The 24503-nt window shown below is 42.8% G+C and overlaps 1 protein-coding gene across 1 annotated transcript in view; it reads right to left on the bottom strand.

Moving 5' to 3' along the window:
* The window catches only part of crybg2 (crystallin beta-gamma domain containing 2), a 54551-nt gene that overhangs the window by 8552 nt on the left and 21496 nt on the right, over positions 1–24503 (bottom strand). Inside the window, exons 4-11 of the mRNA XM_076302074.1 lie at positions 10840–12835; positions 4077–4124; positions 2765–2883; positions 1861–2062; positions 1372–1511; positions 603–729; positions 345–380; positions 114–253 (exon numbers count right to left, since the gene is read on the bottom strand). Coding sequence (XP_076158189.1) covers positions 114–253; positions 345–380; positions 603–729; positions 1372–1511; positions 1861–2062; positions 2765–2883; positions 4077–4124; positions 10840–12835 — 2808 coding nt within the window. The remainder of the gene's footprint in view (positions 1–113; positions 254–344; positions 381–602; positions 730–1371; positions 1512–1860; positions 2063–2764; positions 2884–4076; positions 4125–10839; positions 12836–24503) is intronic.

The raw sequence follows: 24503 nt of genomic DNA, 5'->3' as shown, positions 1-24503 counted from the left end.
ACCATATTATTTTATTACCATTGTTAGACACATACACATACACACACACACACACACACACACACACACACACACACACACACACACACGCACACGCACACACACAGACTTACCAGCCACCAATTACTTTGATGGAGCCAGCGTTGTACATGAAGGCAGTCTGCTGCCGGTCCACTCGCGTCATGAAGTCTCTCATTGAGGAGCAGAGCTCGCGAGACCTCCCAGTGAAGTAGGCCTTATCATAGAGCACCAGCTGCAGACACACACAGAGAAGGCTTTGGATAAGGAAGAGGGAAATGGCTTGATTTATTCTGTTTGATGTTCTGGTATATTTGAGCTCTCACCTTTGGTTCATTTGGTTTCTCCACTCTTGGCTCTCCCTGATAAAAAAACAAAACAAAAAACAGAAATGCTCAAACACACTTTACACCAATGCACCACATCAACTTTCTTATCCATATTAATGGCACTGAGTTGCTGTTTAAGAATAGCAGCAGTTAGCCGTGGATTATGTCACATTTCATCTTAAGAAACAAATACATTGGATGTTATATGCTACATAGTTTTGTTCTCTGTACAAGACCAGAAATGTGTGAACTCACAATTTTGAGGGGGTGCAGGGAGCCCACGTAGGGCTGTGTGACACCCCAGGCGGCTGGGTTCGTGAAGCCCCCCACCTCCAGGACTCTGGGGATCCCCTGGAAGAAAGGCTCAGCATAGACCAGCCAGCTGTGGGACACAGAGGGAAAAGGTTCACCAGACTGTATTTACAGACACATTCACACACATGGAAAATCAACTCTTGACTGCGGAAAACACTCATCACTTCCTAAATGTATTTATAAGAGCCTAAATGAAATGCTAAAGCTAGATTTCAGATAAGGGTTGATAGATATGTCTCGTGTCATTAAGGCACCCCTGTACCACAGTACCGGTATCTACATGTCAGGGTTGTGCACAATTCGAATTGCAATTCTGCTTCCTGTTTACTACCTCAATTGAAATGCAAGTGAAATTCAAGAATTGAATTGGAATTTAAGAGCCAGTTTCAATTCAATTCTGGAATTTTGCACAAGTCTGCTACATGTAATCCATCACGTAATCCATCACATCATGGCATTTGGTTATGTATGGGCCGTTAGCATTAATGGTTGGTCTGTCTGTCCCATTTACACTTATTCAATTAGCAAACTCTTTTATCCAAAGCGACTTCCATATGTATTATATTACAAGGGCAATTGTCCTCAGAGCAACTTAAGGCACAACGGTGGAAGCCGGGACTAGAATCCACAACTTTCCTGACTACTGCATGCTAGCCAAGCTCCTTAACCCCAAGCTACCACCACCCCTGTGCCAAGTGCAGAAACTCACAGGCCAGCATTGATGATGATTGAGTTAGCTTTGATAGGGAAGCCAAAGATGCGGGCGTCCTCCGACGTGTCTCGGAAAACCACCTTTTTCCCTTCGGCATTCTCCTCTGGGAACAGACTGATCTCTGGGACGCTGTAGTCCTGTCAAGTAGTACACATCACTTTTGTCATTAGACCATAAAATCAAAATGTTAGTCACACAAACATTACTGCTTTTGTTGTAAGGATCTAAAAAAATCACTTCACTGACTCTTTTTCTCTAATTAGAAGTGCTTTGCGCTTGCAGAAGGGCTATTCTGTGTTTCCAAATAGTTCCACTAGGGGGAGCTCTATAGCTATCTTACGTTTCACCTGCTGTATTACTAGTGCTCTTGTGACAGTGCAGTCAGCTAAACTAAATTCGATATGAACTCTGTTGAAATTAAAATGTGTAAAAACAATCTAGCTCAAGACAACTGGTGATTAAGTATGTTAGTACTGATGCTCTTACCCTGACTGCTCTGCGTATGGATCCAATAACAAACTTCTTGACCTCGGGCTTTTCGTTGGTCTCCTCATTCTCTATTTGTGTCTGTCCATTCTGTTTGTGGGCCTCGTCTGGTGTGTCGAAGGGGTTTGTCAGAGTCTCGATGTCCCCTTCATCAAGGGCGATCTTCTCCCCCTTAAAGCTGGGCTTCTCATATAAAACCCATCTGAGTGAGAGAACATCAAATAGAGACAGAAGTAGTGAAGAGAGAGAAAGCCTGCTAAGGTTCTGTGCAGACTGGAGCATGTTAAAAGATTCTAAATTCTTTCAAGACTGTAAGTTTGCTAGACACAAGAAGTCTTTTAGTTTTCATGTTGTACACCTTTTCAGAATTGTGAGCGTTTGTAATGGAAAATATGTCACCTAATAAAGTTCTTGCCTAAATGCTTATTTTGCTTGGCATCTGACACTGGTAGAGTTTTCATGTTACATAACCCAGGATAAGCTGCTGTGTGAGTGTCAGGTGTAATGATATTATATATTAGATTCTGAAGCACCGTGGGGAAAGATTTGGCACAGCGCCCGGTAACTCAGCCAGCTGAAACACGTTGAGGCGGGCAGCCGTGCACCTCTCTGCATTGGCAGAACAGATTTCACCAAGGGTGCCGAAACGCCTGCCAATATTTGTGTCGTGCTTAAGGAGGGTGGAGGCCTAAAGGAGGATGCCCAGCATTCTATGTGATGCCAGGCACACTTTGCCTTGAGCTGACTGACGGTGTGATGATGGCAGGAAGGCTTTAATGATGGGCAAGCAGAGACAGACGGATGGCGCTTTGGAAAGTGATGGAATTTTGCAGAAGTATGTGTGGTGTGTGTGTGTGTGTGTGTGTGTGTGTGTGTGTGTGTGTGTGTGTGTGTGTGTACATACCCTCCTCTGATTATTCTTAGGGAAATGCTCTCTGGGAACTCCCATTCCGTGGCATCCACAACATCCCCACGCACCTCAATCCTTTGACCCCTCATGCCTGGTTGGTCAAATATGATCATCTGTGAGGAAGAGAAAAAACAGGAGAATGTGTGATGTGAGTGGGTATGTGCATGTGTGTGTGTGTGTGTGCATGTGTGTGTGTGTGTGTGTGTGTATGTGTGTGGGTATGTGTGTGGGTATGTGCATGTGAGTGTGTGTGTGTGTGTGTGTGTGTGTGTGTGTGAGTGTGTGTGTATGTGTGTGTGTATGTGTGTGTGTGTGTGTGTGTGTGTGTAAGAGTAGTATGCCTCCCTTTTTTAAAGACACTTCTCTGTTTCTTTTTATGATTAGTCCTTAATAAAGTAGGCCTATTGTATCATAATAACTACTACAAGGGCTATCTGAACAAGAGAACAACATTACTCAATGACAGTGGGAGAGAGTGAGGGATCAAGACAAAGGAAGAAGGGGTGGAGAGGAGAAGAAAGGGAGTCAGAGAGTCAAAAAAGAGAGAGAGAGAAAGAGAAACGGGTAGACATTGAGAGAAGGGCTTCTTTGTGCCTTCCGAGGCCAAGTGAAAACGGAGAAACTTCCAGAAGCATTGTTCTCACAGGACCTACGGGCTGCAATCTTATACCCAGTGGGATGAGAGCTGGGAGAGTAAATGTCAGGCCCTAAGTACAGAGGCCTACCACTGACATGCCATAGCAGGCTTGACATTTCGTTGTGCGATGATTATGTTATTCTTTCCCACTGATATTCACTGGAATGTTATGGCTTTGTTCGTTAGTCCAGATTTTGTAAGGTGGAGAGTGTCGTGACTTTAACGAAAGAGCAATGGTGATGTGTAACACCTGCTATCATATGGACAACTTGTATAACATGAAGTCCCTGAACAGGTAGGTCTGCTTGTTTGGCTAATTTGGTTGATTGCATTTGAAAGAATGGTGCAGGATTATTTCTCTTACCAGTTCATTCTGCCCTTGCATGCTCCAAACACACCCTCCTTCTCTCTCTCTTTTTATCTCTCTTTTTCTCACACACACACACACATACACACACACGCGTGCGCACGCACACACACACCTGATTACCTGCAGGCACTTCTGGGAAAGTTTCAGTGAAAAGCCACAAACTCAAGGCAAGACAGCACTGCGTCTTTTAATTCACTTGAGTTCACAGACATTTACACAGATCCACAGATCCTTTGAAAAGCTGAAAAAAGTGACCCTATCTTTCTGTTGATAAAGGGGCCAATCGAGAGGACACTCACCTTCCCAGGCCTTGGGTTGAGCTTGCCATGTTCCTTCTCCTTGGTGAGCTATGGACAGAATAAGAGAGAAATGCTTCAGTTAGCAAGAAAACATACTGATTTAAGTCCCTATTAAATATAGGGCCTAATCCTCTTGCATAAGAGCTTTGTTTATTTAAACAAAACAAAGATCATTTGAATAAAACAGAACAGTGCTAGACGTGAGGATCACTAATTATGGGAGTGTCATTAACCCACTTTACACCTACCTACCTACCTACTGTACCTGCATCACAATTTGCACTGCATACTGATGAAAGAGAATGTACCGTTCTGGTGTAAGATAGAACAGGTACCTATGGGTGGGGGGGGGGGGAGAGAACATACTGTCTGGGGAATGGATTACTGCATGTAGAGAGGAGTAATTATGTGGAAACACAGCAGCAGGAGCCCTTGAGCTTTCACACACATAGAGTCCTGACAGGTGTTTAAACTCAGTCTCACCACTTCGTTTTGAATGACTCCATTGTTCAGCTGTTCTACGATTCAAACTGTTTTATTTTCTAAGAAGCCAAACCCTGATAGTGTGACATTATCTCATATCATTTATGATCCATTTTGCATGAAAGCTTCGGCAGACAATTGGTTGACTTTGGTAGCATGAATAGCATGCTGAAGTGTTTGTGCAGCCACACTGGCACAGCATATATTGACTTTATAACTGAAGAAGCACATACACTGTTGTGCTATTTACTGAACTATGCTACACCTAATAATGCCAGTATTCTACACACAATAAGCTACACACAATTTGAAACCCGCTCAAAAACCTGTTGAGGACAGGTTTGCAGTCACAACATCTTGCCTAATGAAATAGGACATTGTTTTGTTAGGCAATTTACCAAACTTGAATTAGGAACAGCAAATGATTTTCTCAAAACAATTTGTGGAAACGGCACCACACAGTGGGTTCCTTGCTAAAGCACATACGTTGCTGAATTAATGTCTTAAAAGCAAATATGTATGTCAGTCAACATGTCAGTGCCATCAAACTGAAAATTCCTGTGTCACTGTTATGAACAATATAGTCAGAAAGCCTCGCAAAATATAACAGTTCACTCCGGACTCCGGAAACATTTTCTGATGAAAATGCACGAGGCTGCAGATCAGACTTGACAAATGAACCAAAATTACTGAGAAAAACTGTAGCACACAAGGTCCTTTCAGGTAATAAAACCAGACATACAGTACCAGACAAAATAAACACAAGGCTGACCTATGAGATACTCTTTGAGTCTGTGTGTGTCTGGTGTGTCCTGAGGCGTTAATTGACATTGGCATCTGACATTGGTCCATGTGTTAAGTTAAGGTACTTTATTTGACCTGAAAGAAATTTGTCCTCTACATTTAATGAAACCAACAATGAAGCTCGAACTCAAAGTGGCTAAAAAATACCAAAATAAGCTGAGTACACACCACTACTAGGATTATACCCAATCTAAAAGGTGCGAAATTCATTCTTGCATAACTCCTCTATGTTTAATCTATCCGGGGGTACACACATACACAGACACACACACACACACACACTAAGAGCAGTGAGCTCACCAGGAGCACACACACACACACTCTAGGAGCACACATACACACCCAGAGCAGTGGGCAGCCCTTAATGTGCAAAGCATCAATTGCTCAGTATTGTTGCCAGTACAGCGGTTAGTATCCCGTCTTCCAAGCAGCTCACCACAGGTTTTGTCTCCTGGCCACTACAGAATGCCTTTTGTAAGTCGTTCTGGACGTAAGTGTGTCTGCTAAATATCTGACCTTTACCTCTGCATCAGTTGAAGCAAAACGACAAGAGAAATACCACAGCACCCATGTACGTATCCTGTCTCTACACCTGGGCAAACTAGCAATGAGGCAAAACACACTTTTACACACCTCAGCAAACACCCATAAATATATGCATTTCTTTCGAGGCACTATTTTGTACATATGTGTACATGTTGTATACAGTAAGTGCTTATGTGAATGTGTTTTCATTGAGCACTTTGGCGCTAAGTAAGTTGACACATCATTAAATCAATAGATGTGTTCTGAAGTCAACTTTATCTGTATCTCTTTTTCTCTGTGTCTATCTGGCTACAGTATCTCTCTCTGCTCTGATTGTCTCCTGTGGTCAGGCTACTTATCTTACAGTATCTTGTTACCAGTAGTAAACAGAGTCAATTCCGCCATAGTCTACTCCAGCAATGGCACTCTTTTGTCTTGGTTGGCCTCTGCGGAGCTCCCTTATGTTAAGCAGTGATCTCAGCATCTACAAGTCAAAGTGGTTTCTGTGGCAAAAATACATGTCAGCTGTCCCTCACTCTCAACTACTTTCTCACTAACCCACAAGCCCAAACATAGCTCTCATCTGCAATAAAGCTCAACTCTTGTTCTGTAGACTATCCCTAACCAATACCCTTACTCTAACAGAAATCAAAAGACTATTTTTTATTCTTCACTGTCTTCTATGCAATATGAACAGATTTGTAGGCAAGATTAGGCCATTTTTAAATAGCTTGGCTGGTCATGTCAGATTCCTCCATTGAAGTAACAGATGGAGTGTCAGCAACAAGCTAGAGCTAACAGCTCGAGTGAAAGTAAAATATGGCTGTGGTGATGAATATTTAGTGAGAATATATTAGTGACTCCCACTAATAGTATGCACATCTATGACAACATCAGCTAGTTTATGAGTGGAATCCAATACCAAACCAGTCTTTTTTTACAGTGTACTCATGGAATGGAGAGCTAGCGGATTGTATTCACTGAATGTGGCAAAAAGTGTTAAGGTTAGAAATCACTTAGAATTGCTAATGGTACCTTTCAAGGTCTGCACCATGACACTTTCCCAGACATGTTGAGAAATTATCATGGAGAATGGAAAGGATAATGGCAGGTATTATGACAGCATGAGACAGTTCGGTTTTCAAGCTTGGCAGCCCTGAATGTCTGGAAATTCAGTATTAATTATAGTTTCTTGTTATCATGCTTTCATGGAGGCTACAGGCCCTTTAAGCTTAGCCTATTTCCTAATTTGCTGATGTACTCATTAGATAGCTTGATGGGAACAAATTACATAACATGTCAAAGAACCTGATGAGAATATGACACAACAAGACACAACAATTATCCTAAGTCGTAAGCCCTGATTGCAACACATGGTTTTGCCTATCCTTGAGCTCAACTACATAATCAGAAAGTCTAACTATGGCATCTTCAGTAATAAAACTGTAACTGTGCCATGTTAGTCATTGCTATGTTAGTCCTAAACACTGCTCTGGAACAAAAGCAACACTACAGATTATCCACAATTTAGCCAAGGACATAAACTCTTCTCTGGTGTTTCACTGGGAGGTCATCCGAAAATCCTCTGTTTGGGAGGGTCATGAAGTCTTTCAATCCGAAACATTTGAGCAAATTTCCCAAACACATGTTGGGAACTCAAGTCAGTCCACATTGGTTTCCTGACAAGAGCTTCAAAGCAAGTCTGACAGAGAGTTGTTGACAGTGGCAAGAGCCACACAGCCAGTCAGGTGAGATGCCACTTGTGGTTTATACTTCTACTTGTAGACTGACTCTTTAAAAATGTCACCTTGACTACAGAATCCAGGAGCAGTTCTAAGTAGCTTTTACTGCCATTTGCAGCGCTCTCAGAGCACCTGTTGATGTCAGATACCACTACAGCAACATGTTCTGTAATCTCTGAAGGTATGTGGAATGATGTACTCTAAAGCTGGTCAGCTCTCATCACAGAGAGAAAAATGAATTCTCCTCGCCCTTAGGTTTTACCTAGTGTCCTTTCTTTGTTAGGTAAACTGGTTTCTTCTGGCCTTTAATATTTTTTCCTAGATGAAAAAGCCCAGATGTCTGGCTATGCAAAATTAAGTTTGTTTTCTTGTTATCCTGTGTTCATCAAGGGCCACAGGCTTGCTAACATGTTGCTGACGAGTTTTACTTAAAGGCATTCTCACAGCAAGAAAACTGGTTTCTAGTGCGTCTAAACATTTCTGCCAAGCTCAAAAGATTCGTATGCAGTGATAATGAAATAACCTCCAGAAATGTTCCAACCAACTACTCCAACAACTTTTATCAGTTCATTGTATTCAGATGTTTAGTTATAATCATGAATAAAGTACATCTCCCATTTCCTTTTGAAGCAGCTTCATGACATCTTATGTACTCAGTTGTGCCTATGGGCATGGGTGTGCTCTAGATGTGTCAAATGATGGGGAAAACTGAACAAACATGCGGGCAAGGCACATGAGGAAAGATGCCATAATCGTTTTATCCTCACTAATGTACTCTCTCTCTCCCCTAGGGCTTAGTACGTTCCAGTCACAGCACTTGAATGCGCATATAGTCACATATGCATGCTGAAACGCACGTTTGACACATACATGTATCTGTCTATCATGCGCACACGCACACGCACACGCACACACACACACACACAGCTAGGCACGCATTCCCAAATAATGAGAGGAGAGAACAAACACAAAAGAAAGGGTGTGGTAAAGCAGGACTCGACAGATAAATAGGGAAAGACAGATTTGAAAAATTTTTTCAAGAACTCAAAACACACACAGAGTCTGCCAACCATCACAATCCATTAAATGCCAAGTCCTCTTGCGTCATGATCCTGGAAAAGGCCAACTTGACACGTTTAGATTGGCCTTCTGGGACACCATACCTCGTATCCCTATATCTTTTAGTTCTCTATGGATGAAGCAGTGTTGTATGTTGTTGTACGTGGGCTGTATTATGCTGTAATGGTAATCACTGGGCTCTACAGTAGTTCTCCAGAATTTTGTTTGAACATGGTAATCTTACTCTGAGGGCGCGGACAAGCTGCAGAGTAGGGGGCAGGGAGCCGGATATGGCTGTAAAAGGCCTAGAGGACAAAATATTTACTCTATCACTCTCTCTCTCTTACTTTTTCTCTTTTACTTTGTCAATCTTTCTCACAAAATCACAGTAAGTTCTCTGTGCCTCTAACACTTTCTAACTATAATTATTTGTCATCCCCCCCCTCTCTTTCACACACACACACACACACACACACACACACACACACACACACACACACACACACATACACACACACACACACACACTCACACACACCATCCCTTGCTACCTTTCTGCTCAGGTGAACTTTTTATTGTAATGTCCGAGTGACTGCATACTCAAACTCAGACTGATGTGACCATTGACCTGGTATCAAAGACAAACAGAAACCTGATCTACTGAGTAAGTCACACAAACATGCACACAAACACACCTGAGTACAGACACGCACACACACAGAGAGAGAGAGAGAGAGAGAGAGAAAGAGAGAGAGAGAGAGAGAGAGAGAGAGAGAGAGAGAAATACTGTATGCATACACACCCATATTCCCCTCACTAACACATAAATGACAATGACCAATTGGATTAATATACAGTGTGTATCAAGGGAAGGGAAATCATCAAGTGCATGATATCAGTGCACCTGTATAATCATTATTCACGTGGCAACCTTGCAGTTCTCAAAGATATCACATTCCAGAGGGCTCTGATAAATATATTGTGGTTCCAAAAATCCCAGCTTTAATGTGTCTGTACAAGTATGTGCTTTGTTCTAATAGCCTGTAGAACATCAAACAAAACTGACAACTGTAATCACTTTTGGAACATAAACAGTTGGAGACTACTATTGCTGTTTGAAATGACAGCAAGCCTCATAAATTACACATCCTTACCTTTACACCACGGAAACCATTAAATAAGAACTAGGGCCTCCAGTAGCAAAATACTTCATTTAAAGTGTATGCTGTCATAAACTGAGTGATTTACCATGTGCTTGTAGTTATGATGGGAACTTCATGACTGATCCACCCTAAAAAAAACATTTACTTTGCCTACTTAACCAAACCTTTACAGTTGACCAACCTCACTGTCTACATAGCCACTGTAAATATCTCAAATTTGACTTGCAAAAGCTTGGTGGCATTTGCAAAGGGATGGGGGACAGAGCCAAAGAATCAGAATTTAGAATGCATCCAGAACTGGAATGCCATGCTGGGACTGCTATCCCCACAGGGGGTGTGAGGGCCATGAATGTTGCATGAGGGAGGCAGTAATGCTACCCCGGCCCCTCAGGCTTCATTGTGACGTGGCCAAGCCGAAGTGTTACCAGAAAGCCTGTTCGGCCCTTACAGAGGTGTCGAGTGTCGGAGAGCAGAGACTGAGTTAGCTGGTGGAGGGGCAGAACGTCTGGAAAGTTAAAACACCAAAGAGCTTCTACGCTCTCTCTCTCTCTCTCTCTCTCTCTCTCTCTCTCTCTCTCTCTCTCTCTCTCTCTCTCTCTCTCTCTCTCTCTCTCTCTCTGTTTCTATTTTCACTCTTCTCACTTTGTTTCTCTCATTCACTCATGTAAATCGCAACAGACAACAGATGGACGGAAAAAAAACACACACACATTTGCACAATGACTTCCTGGTTGACAGGGACCAGCATAGTAGGGATTTGATAATTGGTCTACGACACCTCCTCCGAAACTTTTGCATTCCTTTTCAGTGAGCCACTCAGTCAAGGTTCTCCCTGCATACTTTTACAACCCACACTTGTGTTCTTGAAAAGTCCAACTTCTACCAAACAAAATACCCACTGACAAAACACACACACACACACACACACACACACACACACACACACACACACACACACACACACACTGTGTTTTGAACTGGACTTACATAGGCATCAGGGAAGGCTCTGTATTTGGGGGGTGGTTGCTTGGGTGGCTCGGGCTCCGGCTGAACCTGCTGGTGAGCCTGCTGACCACGGCCGTTGTTGACGTCGTTAAAGAAGGACGATCCTACAGTGGAGCCCAGCGGGCTGTCAGTACTGTAGCTGCGCTGGAGGCTGAGGTGATGCCTGCTGTCCAGGGGGTTCACCTGCTGACTGGCCTGGCCCAGGCCGATGTGCATGTCGGCCAGCGTGTTGAGCTGCTGCGGCGGCATGCTCATGCGGTCAGTGTACCCGTCCAGGGTGGTGGAGCCGGCGGGCGAGGCGAGGAAGGACAGGCGCTCGATGCGTGACGTGTTGAGGTTGTGGTTGGCCTGCAGGTGCCCGCCGCTCTGCATGGCCCCCAGGCCGAGCGGCGCCGAGCTAATGCGCTCGTGGCCCCCCATGGTGCCCGACTCGGGGAGTGAGCCCGTGCGGAAGAGTGACCGCTGGGCGTGCAGGCCGTTCTCCATGGACTGGAAGGCCTGCTGCTGGGACTGGAAGGCATGTTGCTGCGGCTGGTAGCCGGAGCTGAAGATGAGGCTATTGTCCAGCCTGGAGGGGCTCATCGTCCCGCCGTTGCCGTTCAGCTGGTTGAGCTGGTGGAGCTGAGAGGCGTCCTCCTCGCCGAAGGAGGAACTGCGCATGACGATGCTGGACGCCGTGGAGGCCCTGAGCGGCATGTTGTGGCCGATCTGCTGCTGCTGGAGCTTCATGAGGGTCAGCGGCGAGCGCATGTCCTTGGTCGTGTTCCAGTTCAGGCCCAGGTTGGCCGGCAGGCTGACCGGGACGTTGCCGTTCAGATTGGAAGAGAAGAGCATGCTGCTGTCGGAGGTTCTGCTGGCGGGGACGCTCGAGGCGGTGGACGGCTCCTTGGCGGGGCTGTCCGGGATGTCCTCCTTGATGGGGGGAAGCGAGGGCGCCCCGCTGAGGCGGGAGCTCCTCACCCTGGACGTCTTCTCCATGGTCTTCAGAGTGTCCATCAGAGTCTCCAGGTGTGGGGAGACTGGCTCCTGAGGACTGACAGGGCTTGTGCTGATGGCAGTGGAGGAGGCACTGCCGGCGGAAAAGGAAGAGGAGGAGAAGGAGGAGGAGAAGGAGGAGGTGGGGGAGGAGGAGGGTGTGATCTCCACGAGTGTGGCCTTGAACACGCCGCTGTAGTCGTCCGGCTGCACGGTCGGAGAGGTAGGACCAACACCGCTGCTGCTGCGATCAGTGAACAGAGGCACGTCGGAGCCTGAATATAACGCTCTGTCTCCTCCGCGCTCCAGCACACTCTCCGACTCTCTCCCTCCCTCTGCGCCGCTCTCCCCTGCAGGTGTCAGCGCAGGCCCCGCCCAGCTCCTCCCACCTGGCTCGCTGGGCTGGACTTCAGCCCTGTCGCTCAGCCAGCTCCTCTGGTTGCCGGGGGAACTTGGCAGTGCAGGGGAGGTTGGCTGCATCTCAGGTTGCTCCCTTCCCTCGGAGGTGAACCGGTGCGGGGTGTAACGGGCCAGCTCCAGGGGGAGAGCATCGGTGACTGTGGAGGGGGAGTAGAAGGAGAAGGAGGGGGAAGAGACTCCTTGTTGATGGTAGTCTAGGGTCTCGGTGAGAGGTAATGCTCCGGTTCCTGTGTTCGGACGGTACTGGTAACTGTAGCGCGTCTTCCAGCGGTCCGAGGCCTCGTTGTTTGACACAGTCGGGGAGCTTGGTTCAAAGTAGCGTACGGTGTGCTCTGGGGCCTCCGGAATGCCAGCGATGGAGACTTTGTAGCACTGTTTTCCATCTCTGTTTTCGGGTATAGATGAGGAGCTGAAGGTGTATGTGTTGGGGACTTGCGATGTGGACAAGTCTTTGGTTTCGGGGGTAGAGAAGGAGCTGAAGGAGAATGTGGCTTTGGACACTTCCATGGTGGAGGAGTGTGTTGTGTCTGCAGATGTCTGGTATTCAGTTGGACCTGCTGCACCATGGACTATTATTATAGGCCTGCAGAGAGAAAGACAAAAATCGATCAACAAATAGAGAGTTAGACAGACGAGTAGGTAGATAGGTAAATATATAGGCAGATGGAGAGAGAGAGAGAGAGAGACAGGGAGAGAGAAAGAAAAGATGATAGTCAGAAATAGAGCAACAGTGGAGTGGAAGAGAAGAGTGCAGAAGATGGAAAAATAGTGGAAATAATAAGAGAAAAAGAGAAGCAGTAGAAAAAGCTGAGAAAAAGAACAACAGCATGAACTGAAAGGTCAACAATCAATCAATCAATCAATAACAGTAATTACATTTAAAGCACTTACAGAAAGTGCTAATCTCTTTGTCTATCAGGTTTTGGCAGTTTTCTGAGCCAAGGTTATGGTTATGCAATCTCTCCTGTCTACCCTTAGGTTGTACCCGCTTTGCTGTGAATACAATTATTATGACACGTTTATGGAATCTTTTCAGTCTCTCTATCTGTCTCTGGAGATGATAGTAGCAATGCTTCACTTTTTGGAAATCCGTCCAAAACGACTATGGATGGAAATAATCTTCTCTCCTCTCCATTTAGGCCCTGCTGATTAGTTCAATAAGACATAACACACACTTGTCTTATGTAATAAGAATGTACAGCAGGCCTATGTCTTACATGATCCAATCAGAATAGATGACATGTCCTAATTTGTGTTGAATAAAACTGCATTCTATTGTAGGAATGATGGGACCTGATGTCAATTTTTTCCTCCTCCTGTCCTCACATCAATAGTCTGATACTCCCATTTGAAGACCAAATTTGTCTTCAAAACAAAGTCCTTTTAGGCAAGTCCCTCCACTCGGCGGCCATATTGCAATGCTTTTTGGGAACTTATCGGGCATCTATTTCGGATAGAACTGCGCGTGTGCAATGCTTCACGAATCACGACACACCAACCTCGCTCCAGCTGCGAGATCACATCATTGGCACAATGTATTCCCATGTCAACTTTTGGCAGCGGAAGGGGCAGAATATGTGCAGATGACTGCCATGTTTGCGTTACAAACTAACCCCATACATTTCTATGGGAGATTCTTTGAGAGCTGTGTCTCCTCATTAGAAAGTCTCTGTTCAAACCCTGTTCCTCATATCATACATTGTGCACAATAGCAAATGTTACATATTTAATTGTAAGCTACTTCAAAGTGATTTGAGAGCTACAGTCCATACAGTGACAAACAGCAAAAGCAATCACTGCAATAGTTAACACACCAAACTTTCACATACACATGGGCTAGTCTATGGCACGTCACATCATCAAAGTTGTCATATGACATCTAAGCATATTTCCTAAGTCTAACTTCCCGTACACATGCACACACCTAGACAAACACGTCCCCAAAACTTCTAATTATGGACACCAGCCCATCTCATTACCCAACCCAGTTCATTCAACTCTCAATACACGGTAGCCTACAATACGTCAGGATGCTTGGGTTTCCCGGACTAGGGCTTGTGTCAAAGTCAAAGAGTTGCAGACTTTCTGAGGAGAGAGAGTGGGGCGTGAACCTGGCCTTTCTCCCCTTGCGGGAGAAAGGCCAGTAAGTAAGAAATGACTCACAAACGTTAGATCAGACAATAATTCCACAAAAACAAAACCTGTTCAGTAGAATGAAACCTATCACGCTAAGGCTTTAATAGGAGTGCTGCATTCTTTGAAGGTCAACTGCTTGCACATTTTCCACACACACTACTCACATAACCTTTAATGCAACATATCGTGCAGTGTCTGCCAAAATGTGAGCATTACGAAAGAATGATTACAGTGTAGTCACTGTACCAAATTCCTTTTTTAACAACAACAACAAAAGAAAAACTGCCAAACCGTGTGTGCTGTAAAGCAACACGGATTAAGGCGGTCTTGTTCTTAATGAATGCACGGAAAGACACAAAAGAGAGCAATTCCACATGAGTAACAAAGTTGTCTGGTAGTCCAGACAATTAGTTAGACAAAGATTTTAGAAGTAATGCATGCTAAGGATTTTATGTTTAGGGACACCCTGTTTTGTACCCTCCCTGTACTCCTTGCAAACTGTTTTATGTTTTATATTCCATTTTATGTAGTTTTACTGAAGTACAACTAAGAGAACAGAGACCATATACACTATGCATATTTTACTTTTAGATAGCTCTTGTATGTGTCCCAACTTGCTGGGCCATAAAATGATTTTCAGTAATTAGTGGTTTGTGGTGCAACACTGGCTAGAACTGCCCACACTGAGACAATACTAAAATTTAGCAAGAGCGACTTCATCAACAGTCTTTCAAATGTGCCATAAATTCCTACCAACAACTTACATGTTCACTGTAAACATAATCCTGAGAGAGTTCAATAGAGTTGATCCTATGTTTTTATAGTTGATAAGTGAAAGTGTACTGTAAACTGACTGGTTGATTCAAACAATGCTTGTTTGCTCTTTGTAATATTTGTATGCTTTGTCTTCTGTCATGCTTGATACTGTCATTTGTGGCTATGTCTCATGTTTGTCTGTTGATACTGTCATGTGTGGCTAAGTTTCATGTTTGTCTGTTGATGCTTTATGTCCTACATGTATGTCTACAGTACATGCCTGTCTATTGATGCTACTAAATGTCTTACATGTATGTATTGTTTCTGTCCTCCTATCCTTAAATGAGCTGCCCACAGATGCAAAAAGAATTTCAGCACAAACTGACAAATAAAGTATCATATCATATTGTATCGTTCATGCTCCTCTTGGGCATTTAAGCATAACACTTTGTGTTTTATGGAAGGATTGACATAAAACTGGTTCAACGACCCTGATACATTTAACATGGTTTGTAGCTCGGGAGAAATTTTCAAACAAATTCAAATCTGCAACATCAGCTGACAGTTTAGGAAGCTACAGGATGAGCATATGAGATTTGGGCTATGGAGTGTTACTTCACTTTACTTACTTACTTCAGACACTGAACACATCTTAAAATAATTAAATTGACTAGGAAAGATGACTTCTATCTACTTTTTAATAGAAACTTAAACTGATGATGACGATGACGATGATGTTGACGATGACGATGACGATGACGATGACGACGACGACGACGACGACGACGATGATGACATCTTTGCAAACAAATTGGAAGTGATATTGGGCTCAGTGATATAAAGGCAATTTTGTCAAATGAGAATGCTTTGTACTCTCTGTTCTTTACAGAATAGATCATGTAGTGCCCCAAAAGGTCACACCATCCTACAGCCTAGTCTGCTCACCTGCCTCAGCAGCCACTCCTGCTAGCCTCAAGGCCTAGATGGATTAGCCCACATTCCACATGAATCTGTGAGAACATGCCAAATTAAAGGTCAACTTTCTACAGGCATATTAAACACTGTGCCTGAGCATGCAATCATGGCCACAACTCTCTACCATGCTCTTCCTACCACCCCATAACTCACTAACTTAGATTTCAGGAGACATTCAAAAATGGAAATAAGAATGAGGGAGTTAAAAAAAAAAAACATTTTCATGAGGAGAGATGAAATAAAGAAGTTTTACTAGTATGTTCTATGTTCAAAGTTAGCTGGATACCATAATTTCATGACTATTAACCGAGGTTTATACATTGATTTTGCAAAATTTCTTCCAGCTATGAGGTTATTATGCGGAGGTGGCCTATACATGGGAATGCATTTCTTTTTTCATTCTTGTTTGTGATCAAAGCATGATCTGATTCTGATTAATTGGGCTAATAGGCACCGGTTAATACGTTTTTAAAATTTCCATAAAACACTGTCCTGAGGTTTACGTGATGCAGCTAATACACAGGAAAGTACTGTAACACATTCTCATCAATCCGCTCTATTGTTTGTCATAATAATATAGCCTACCAGAAACAATCACCATCAACTACCACAAAACAATTACCACCAGAAAGAAAACACTAGAATACAGGTGGTTGAAATTTGCCCTTGGCATTTGCCGTCAGGTTTTGAGGACCGCAGGACCAGCAGAAAGACGAATGTATTGCATACCAGGGCTGCCCAAGATAATGGGTAGTGTCCAGTGAACTGGGAGCACTCACACAAAATGGAGTGACATTTTGGAATTTTGTTATAACCTACATCTTGCTTTCATGCTCAGAGCAAAGATGGTTAACACTGAACGTTCTCACAAATCAGCCAATGAACTGACCCTTCTAGCCAGTCATCTCTCATCCTGGTGTCAATAGAGGTAAAACACTTCCTCTTACTCACACAACTTATATGTCATGACATATGACCTGATGACATTTCATCTGAGGACATTCGTATCATGCAGTGTGCTCTGCTCTTTCTGTATTGTGGTAATTTACTTGACTCAAGCATGACTCTGATAACAGTTGCATGTGATGTCTTTTGGTGTGCCAGTTGACTGGCACTTGGCGCTGCTACTGAGTATCTTCCCTCCCACGTATTTGAGATAGCCTACTATTCCATCCCACACCTGCCCATCCCAGTTTAGCCATCCAAAGGTGTGATCTACCGTAAGGGAGATTAAAGGACACCAGATGACTCATATGGCAAATTACTCTAATATTTCTTTGACGGGAACCTTTTTTTCTGTCACTTTCTCTCTCCTCCTACTTGTCTTTCTCTGTCTCCGTCTCTTACTCTCACACACTCTCACGTCTACCGTTTCCTATCTAGTACTTTTCCATCTCGCATGGCAGAATAACTGTAAAACTCTAGAATGCTTTGTAAACACTTCTAATCCTGCAATCATAACGGAGAGAGAACACAGTCCTGTGTTCCCGTCCTGAGTTCCACAGGGCATCGCTGAGCAACACAGCATCAGATATCTGCCAGCAACTCTGCTGAGGCACGGATCAGAGGCGCAGATCTCGCACGACACAGGTGCCGACAAACAGGTGCTGTTTTTCAGGCGGGGATAATGTGAGCTGTTGACATTCTCAAACGCTGTTTGTATACTGAAACTTGTGTTCCAATGTATTCCTCTCATTCCAGCCGTATACTATGTGTGAATGAAGACTGCCGATCTGTCCACCTAACAGAGACAGTTTTAAAACAATCTTTCTGTATGTGTGTGTGTGTGTGTGTTTGTGACAGTGTGTCACTGGTGGTAAATGCAGCCAGAGTCAACAGTGTTGTCCTCAGAAGGTCAGAAAAGAAGGCCTTAATCATTGTCTCACTGTCAACACAGGATCATCCATCCGCATTCTGGGCAATCCATTGGCGCTAAGAGGATTTGGACACAAAAGGTCCCCCTCAGTAGTGCTCACAAAAGTGTTAGCTGGGTGAGGAATGATCTGTGTGTGTGTGTGTGTGTGTGTGTGTGTGTGTGTGTGTGTGTGTGTGTGTGTCTGTGTCTGTGTTTTTTGTAAGCTTGAGGTTGTACAGTATATGAATATGTATGTGTGTTTGTGCATGTGTGGATCTGTAGTTATTCAAATTTTTGTTGTATTTCATCTCACAAAAATGTCGCTCTCTCTCACACGCGCGGTTTTTGTCCTAACTGCCTTTAAGGCCTTTCCTGTGTGACTTTATATCTGACATTTGTTAAAGCACAGTGGCTACGCTTTTTTCCCCTTCACACTAACATTATAATTTCTCTTTAACCTCCGTGAGGGGATGTGCATTTTGCAGTTTGCAAACGGAGTGCATTACCACCATCTGCTGCACTGAGGTGTAATGGCAAGTGTACCCTGTAGACTCGTTCTGGCTGCTAGGTGAATAAGGCGAATAGTCCTATAAAACAAATAGGCCTGCATCTCTTGAGTCATTAAATACAAAAGTGTAGAACTAGTTGTCATAAGGTGTTTTCTATGTTTTAAATTTAAATTTAAATTTCAGTACAAACAGTACAGTAAAACAGTATGGTAAAAACGTACACATATCCAGTCTCTTGCTGTTTTGAGAAACAACTGTTGTGGAAAAAATGAAATGATGATTTGAGAAATTCACCAAAGTGACTGAGAAAAACTGTAACTATGAGTTGAAACACTATCACATAATGTATAAAAAATAGCACCTGCTATTGCTGGCATAAAAGATTAATACAAAACTTGAAGCAGCACTATGCAAGTGTTTTACTTTAACATAACAGCTTCAAAGCGAATTTGATGGTAAACAAAATTGTAATATTGGAGTCATTCACCTAACTTAGCCATAGAGCATATCTGATTAGCGACCCGCATCGGAAAACTAGCCTGGCAACTTCAGGTCTCGTTGACCAGGATACATCTTGCGAGAGTTGTGAAACATTGCCTGGTTAGTAGATATATACCAAGCCTATATAACATTACATAACATGACACTGGATACAACAGCAATGCACAATTGGCAGTCAGAAACTGGCCACATACCAGGGATCCATAATGCCTCCTTCACAGTGGCATATATACTGCCAGCAGTCTGAATGCCCAACCAATGAACCAACAAAGCAGCCTTCCTGGGGATGCTAACATCACCACGCCTTGCATGCCATCTTGTGGACATAATGGAAACAGTTGCTTTATGTTTTTGTTTCTGCTTTGGGTTATTCTACTTTGGTCATTATGGCATGAATTAACCCCCAGTCCAAAATAAATAATAAAAATTAAAATTGAAAAAAACTTTTGAAACAGACACAGTCAGTAATTTTACTCAATTTCAAACCCATAAAATTTTTTTTGTCACATTCAGCAATAATCTCATGACCACAAGCTTCCCATTCTGTACACAGTAAAAAATGGTTTCCATAGGCAGCCCAGGCTAACAAACAAAAACAAAACCATTCGTGGAGTTTCTCTGGAAATAGGGAGGGAGGGAGGATAGATAGATACTTTATTGATCCCCAAGGGGAAATTAAAGGTAGGGAGGGGAGAGCTACTCTCTGGTATGTTTCCTTTAGTCTTTGGTCAAAATATAATGTATGGTGTTTTGTGTGTTGCTTATTTAAATTGCTAATACATTTAAATATAAACATAAACAAACACGACTTCCTGCACAATCGCTGACTGCACCTTTAATGTAAATTGTGAAAGCAGATTTACAAATTTGCAGCAAAATTCTTTTTTTTTCAGATTTTAGATTCAACTTTATTGTCATTGTGCAGAGTACAAGTACAAAGCCAACAAAATGCAGTATGATTATGAGTACTTCCTGAACCCGCTGCTGTGTCACTTTGAACAAAAGTGTCTGCTAAACATAGAGCACCTTTATAAATACGAGCCTTGGGTGCACAACCCTGAGGGTGCACAGCCCAGAGATTTGCATGATGAGCAATTAGATGCCTTTCCCACGTCGTTTCATAACTCAAGTATGCTGACTTTGCATAAATGGCTAACAGCAATGTCTCGCCAACCAGCAACCTGAATTAGTTGTGGTTTTATACACCATACCAGACCAGCACACCAGTAGCAATACAATGTCTCTGTTGTTACTGCAAGGAGTTGAGCAATACCTGAAGCACCAGTTCGCAGAGGCACAATGCCACTGCTGTGAGTGATATGTTATACACACAGAATGGATCTTTCATAAAATCACTACCATTCACTGTGTTGTGTCCAATGTATGCTATGCATTCATAGCTGAAAGTTAAAGATAAAGATTTGGTTAAAGGTAGGCTAAAGATTTGGCTTCAGCTTCCCAAAAGGTTGTTGATATATGAGCTCAACAGCCAATCAAATTACATCTCCCTTCTATCCTTCTGAAGCACTGTGTTGATTGGCTGAGATGTTTAATGCTCGACCCAGGCTTCTATGTTTAAGCCTGCACTGGATTAGTCTTTTTGAGTGCAAACAGTGCATGGACAGCTAGGGGACCACGAGTTTTAGAAACTTGACTTGTATGGGATTAGAATTGTGGACTGTACCTTTAATTAATCAAGTCAGTTGCACTTGGACACAGGGTTATTCTGCATATAAACATATTGACGACAATCATATATAAATATATTCTAAGGGAGGGAGGGAGAGAAAATGACTTTGAAACTTCAAATGATATTAAAACTAGGAAGACATTCAGACATAAGCCCTCTCTGTCTCATTGTCTTTTCTTTCTCTTTTTTTGTGGGGGAGTCTAAGGGGGTCAGGTAGCTGACAGACAAAACTGACATGATAACGTCTTTCTCTAAGGTGTGGGTTCAGATGTACCAGCTGATAAGGCCCATGACTTGTCATGGCCGTCAATCGACAATTAGACCCGCCCATTACTCCATCAACATACTAGTCAAACTATACTTGATAGTGAAAACAATTCTTTACATTTCATTTTTTTTTTTTTTTTTTTGGCCCACCACCACCCCCCCTCTTCGGAGGACAACTTTATTTTTAATTAAGTAATATATTTTTCAAATGCAAACACAATTTGTCCTACCTCAACCATTAATGTGACCCTGGAATCATATAGCACCATGTGAAGTGAAACATCAAACACATGAAACGCAACAAGGTAACAGATAGACAAGTGGGACGGAGAGACAGACAGATAGACGGACAAACAGACAGACAGACACGGAGACAGACAGTGGGACAGGACGATGACAGAACTGACAGGACGGGACTCAGTTCTTTGTAATTGAGTAGAAAGGTCTGTGAGTGGTCATGATCGGGTTATGGGAAAGGGCTTTGGTAACATGCTATGTTTGGGTGTTGCTAGTGTGTGTCTATGTGTAGAGTGGTGAATGTAGGGGGTAAAGGAGGAAAGAGGAAATAAAGTTAAATAAAATAAATAATTTTTAAACAATTGATGAATTAATCAAACAATCAAACAATCAAACAAACAAACAGATAAAGACAGAGAGGGGGGCAAGGAAGGGGGGGGGGGCTTGGGGTTATGGTTTTGTTGAATTTAAAAATGATAGAAAAGGGGACCAGGTGTTTTCAAAGGCTGACATTTGCTTCTCTCTATGTGCATGATGTTTTTCTATTGTAATATATTCTGTGATTAAGTTTGTCCAGTTGTAGCGTGACTATACAAATGTGAAGATGTGCTAATAATTAATAATGAGAATCATAATTTGCTATTAAAATATTTTTAGTCATATTATTGCTTAAATCCAGCTTGCTCTAAAACAAATAAAAATGTGCAAATGCGGCGAGATAATGATAGACAACCAGTGTGAAACAAGTTAGACTTAAACTTAGAAGCTTAGAATTGAAGTGTGTTTTCTTAATTAAAAGCATAAATTGTTTTTGCTAGAATAACCTGTTATAATTTTGCTTACATTTAGAGAGTTTTTTTCTTAAACATAAAAGAAAGTTTGCTTATAAAACTTTTTTGACTTATAAAACTGTTTTGCTCAGACTTAAGGAATATTTACTTGAAACATAAAATGTGTTTGCTTAGATATAAAAAGATTGTGTTAGAATAAAAGTGTGTTATGCTAAATGAGATGTGCTTTGAACAAAATGTAAAGACAGAATCTAATAACATAATGTACCAGCTGTAAGAAACTGTTTGTCAGCAAAAAAAAAAGCTGACTGGCAACTAAACAAAAAAAAAAGCAGAACCAATATTTCATGGTAAGACATAATACCAAACTTGGACATGTTCTGCCTGACCGAGAGGGGTATAAAAAGAGAGCGGCCCCTTGTTCAGGGTTCTTTGTTCTTCTTGTATCCTTGTATTTTTTGTTTGTATTTAATAAAAGTCAAAATCCTAACCTTTGATTAGGAGTTTGTAAAAATTTGTACAATTTTTTCGAATTTTTCTGCCTCTCCTGTGTTGCTGAGAACCCCCGGATGCCTTGCAATAGGGCCTCTGCTCCAAAGATTTGACTTCGCTCCGGGTAAGTAAGGCGTCCGTTTGAGGGCTACTTTCTAAGACACTGTATATGGGCAAAAAACATACTGCACTGACATACACAGGAGTAGTGAACTCAGCCAGGCATTCGGGAAGGAAAGTCCTATGCTCCAGGGCAGACAAAAAACCAAAAAGGCTTTGCAAATTTATTTGGCGCGTCAAATTGTTTGTGAAGCTAAAGTCTAGGACCCGTTGTGGTCTAAATGCACATCACACACCCAAGCGAGGATACGGAAATCTGTCTCATAAATACAAGTGTATTTATGGATAGAATCTAAATTGTTATAGATCCGTTTTGGTCAATTGACGTTCTTATATGTTACAAGAACTGTCATTTAAAAAGAGCCTTAATATCAATTTGACAAAGCTCCCAAAATAATAGGGTAGTTGATCTTCCCTCCGATCTAGACAGACAGACGAATGTTTGTAGTGAGTTTTTACCCTCTCTCAGATTTTGATGACAAACAACTATGGCAAATACAGCTCTGAATGTCTTCCTTTTTTAGTGAAGTTCACCACATTTTGAAGTACGAGTCGAAGGGAACAGGGAATAGCGACTAAGAGATAGAGAGAGACTCTGAAGTGGTCTATTTTCCTTAGCCCCTAAACCCCAAATTAGGGATTTTGATTCAGATAGGGAGAGCCTCTCCATCAAGTCAATCCTCTTGTACAGCCTAAACCCGTCGAAAAGGGGCCCCCGCACCAGACACCCACACTGAAAGATACTTCCTCTTTTACCCTGTGATATTATCACAGTCCGAAGACGAACACCAACAGGAGTAGCGATCTCTACTGTGTTACGGGAGCCCCGTATACACCAGAGTGGACACAAAACGCAACACAGTGATGACATTTCTGAAATCCACATTACGCAACACTTCAAAAAACCCTTGCTCATCTCTCTAACTGTCGCTAAGAAAGTAGTCCTCCAAAACTGTAAATCAAAGAAATCATGCCATATTCTTTACATTTCTGATACTGACACTTTCACAATCCGACTACATAAAGACAATCTGACTACATAAGGATTTACGAATAATACATTACTAGTGATGCAACGGTGCAGCTATTGTGTGTGTGTGTGTGTGTGTGTGTGTGTGTGTGTGTGTGTGTGTGTGTGTGTGACTGTGCATGCATGCTTTTCACATATCTCTGCCACTGTTCCTGTCATCAACATCATACTTGGTGGATGTATGGCTGGAGATCTCAGTGAGTTGTCATTGTGAGTTTAGTTGATGAATGTTGATTGGATGTGAAATGTTGATGATATCATTAAAAGAATTTCCACAGATTTCCACCTCTCCTATATCATAACAGATACTTTCTCTACGTCGTATCTGTGGTCCCTATATTGCAGAGATCAAAATCCAATATGGGCACTTCAATAGTTGGTATTAAAGGTATACTATGGTATACTATACCCCTTCAGATGATCCAGAACGCGGCGGCACGCCTGGTCTACAACCAACCCAAAAGGGCAGATGTTACCCCGCTGCTCATCCAGCTACACTGGCTACCTATGGCGGCCCGCATCAAATTCAAGGCTCTAACGCTTGCCTACAAAGTAGTCTCCGGTTCTGCTCCCGCCTACTTAAATGCCCTCATACAGACATACGCTACCTCTAGACCGCTGCACTCCTCAGACGAATGACGTCTAGCTCTACCACCGGTACGCTCAGGCCAATACAAACTTTTCTCATCTGTTGTTCCTCGTTGGTGGAACACACTGCCAGTTCCTACAAGGGTAGGGACATTTTCCAAAAACTCCTGAAGACCCAGCTCTTTAGAGAACATCTCCTCTCATAGCACCACTTACAACAAGTCTTGCTGATCCTAGCACTTACCAGCCGTCTTGAACTGACACGTAACTGTTAAAAACAGCACTCACTGATGCACTTATTCTT

Source organism: Alosa pseudoharengus, unplaced genomic scaffold, assembly GCF_046254945.1.
Source record: "Alosa pseudoharengus isolate Yale_2024_CS ecotype anadromous, Long Island Sound unplaced genomic scaffold, YU_APseudo_1.1 YU_APseudo_1.1_scf_23, whole genome shotgun sequence".
Taxonomy (NCBI): domain Eukaryota; kingdom Metazoa; phylum Chordata; class Actinopteri; order Clupeiformes; family Clupeidae; genus Alosa; species Alosa pseudoharengus.
Note: the sequence above shows the minus strand (reverse complement) of the source record. Positions and strands in the feature narration are given on the sequence as shown.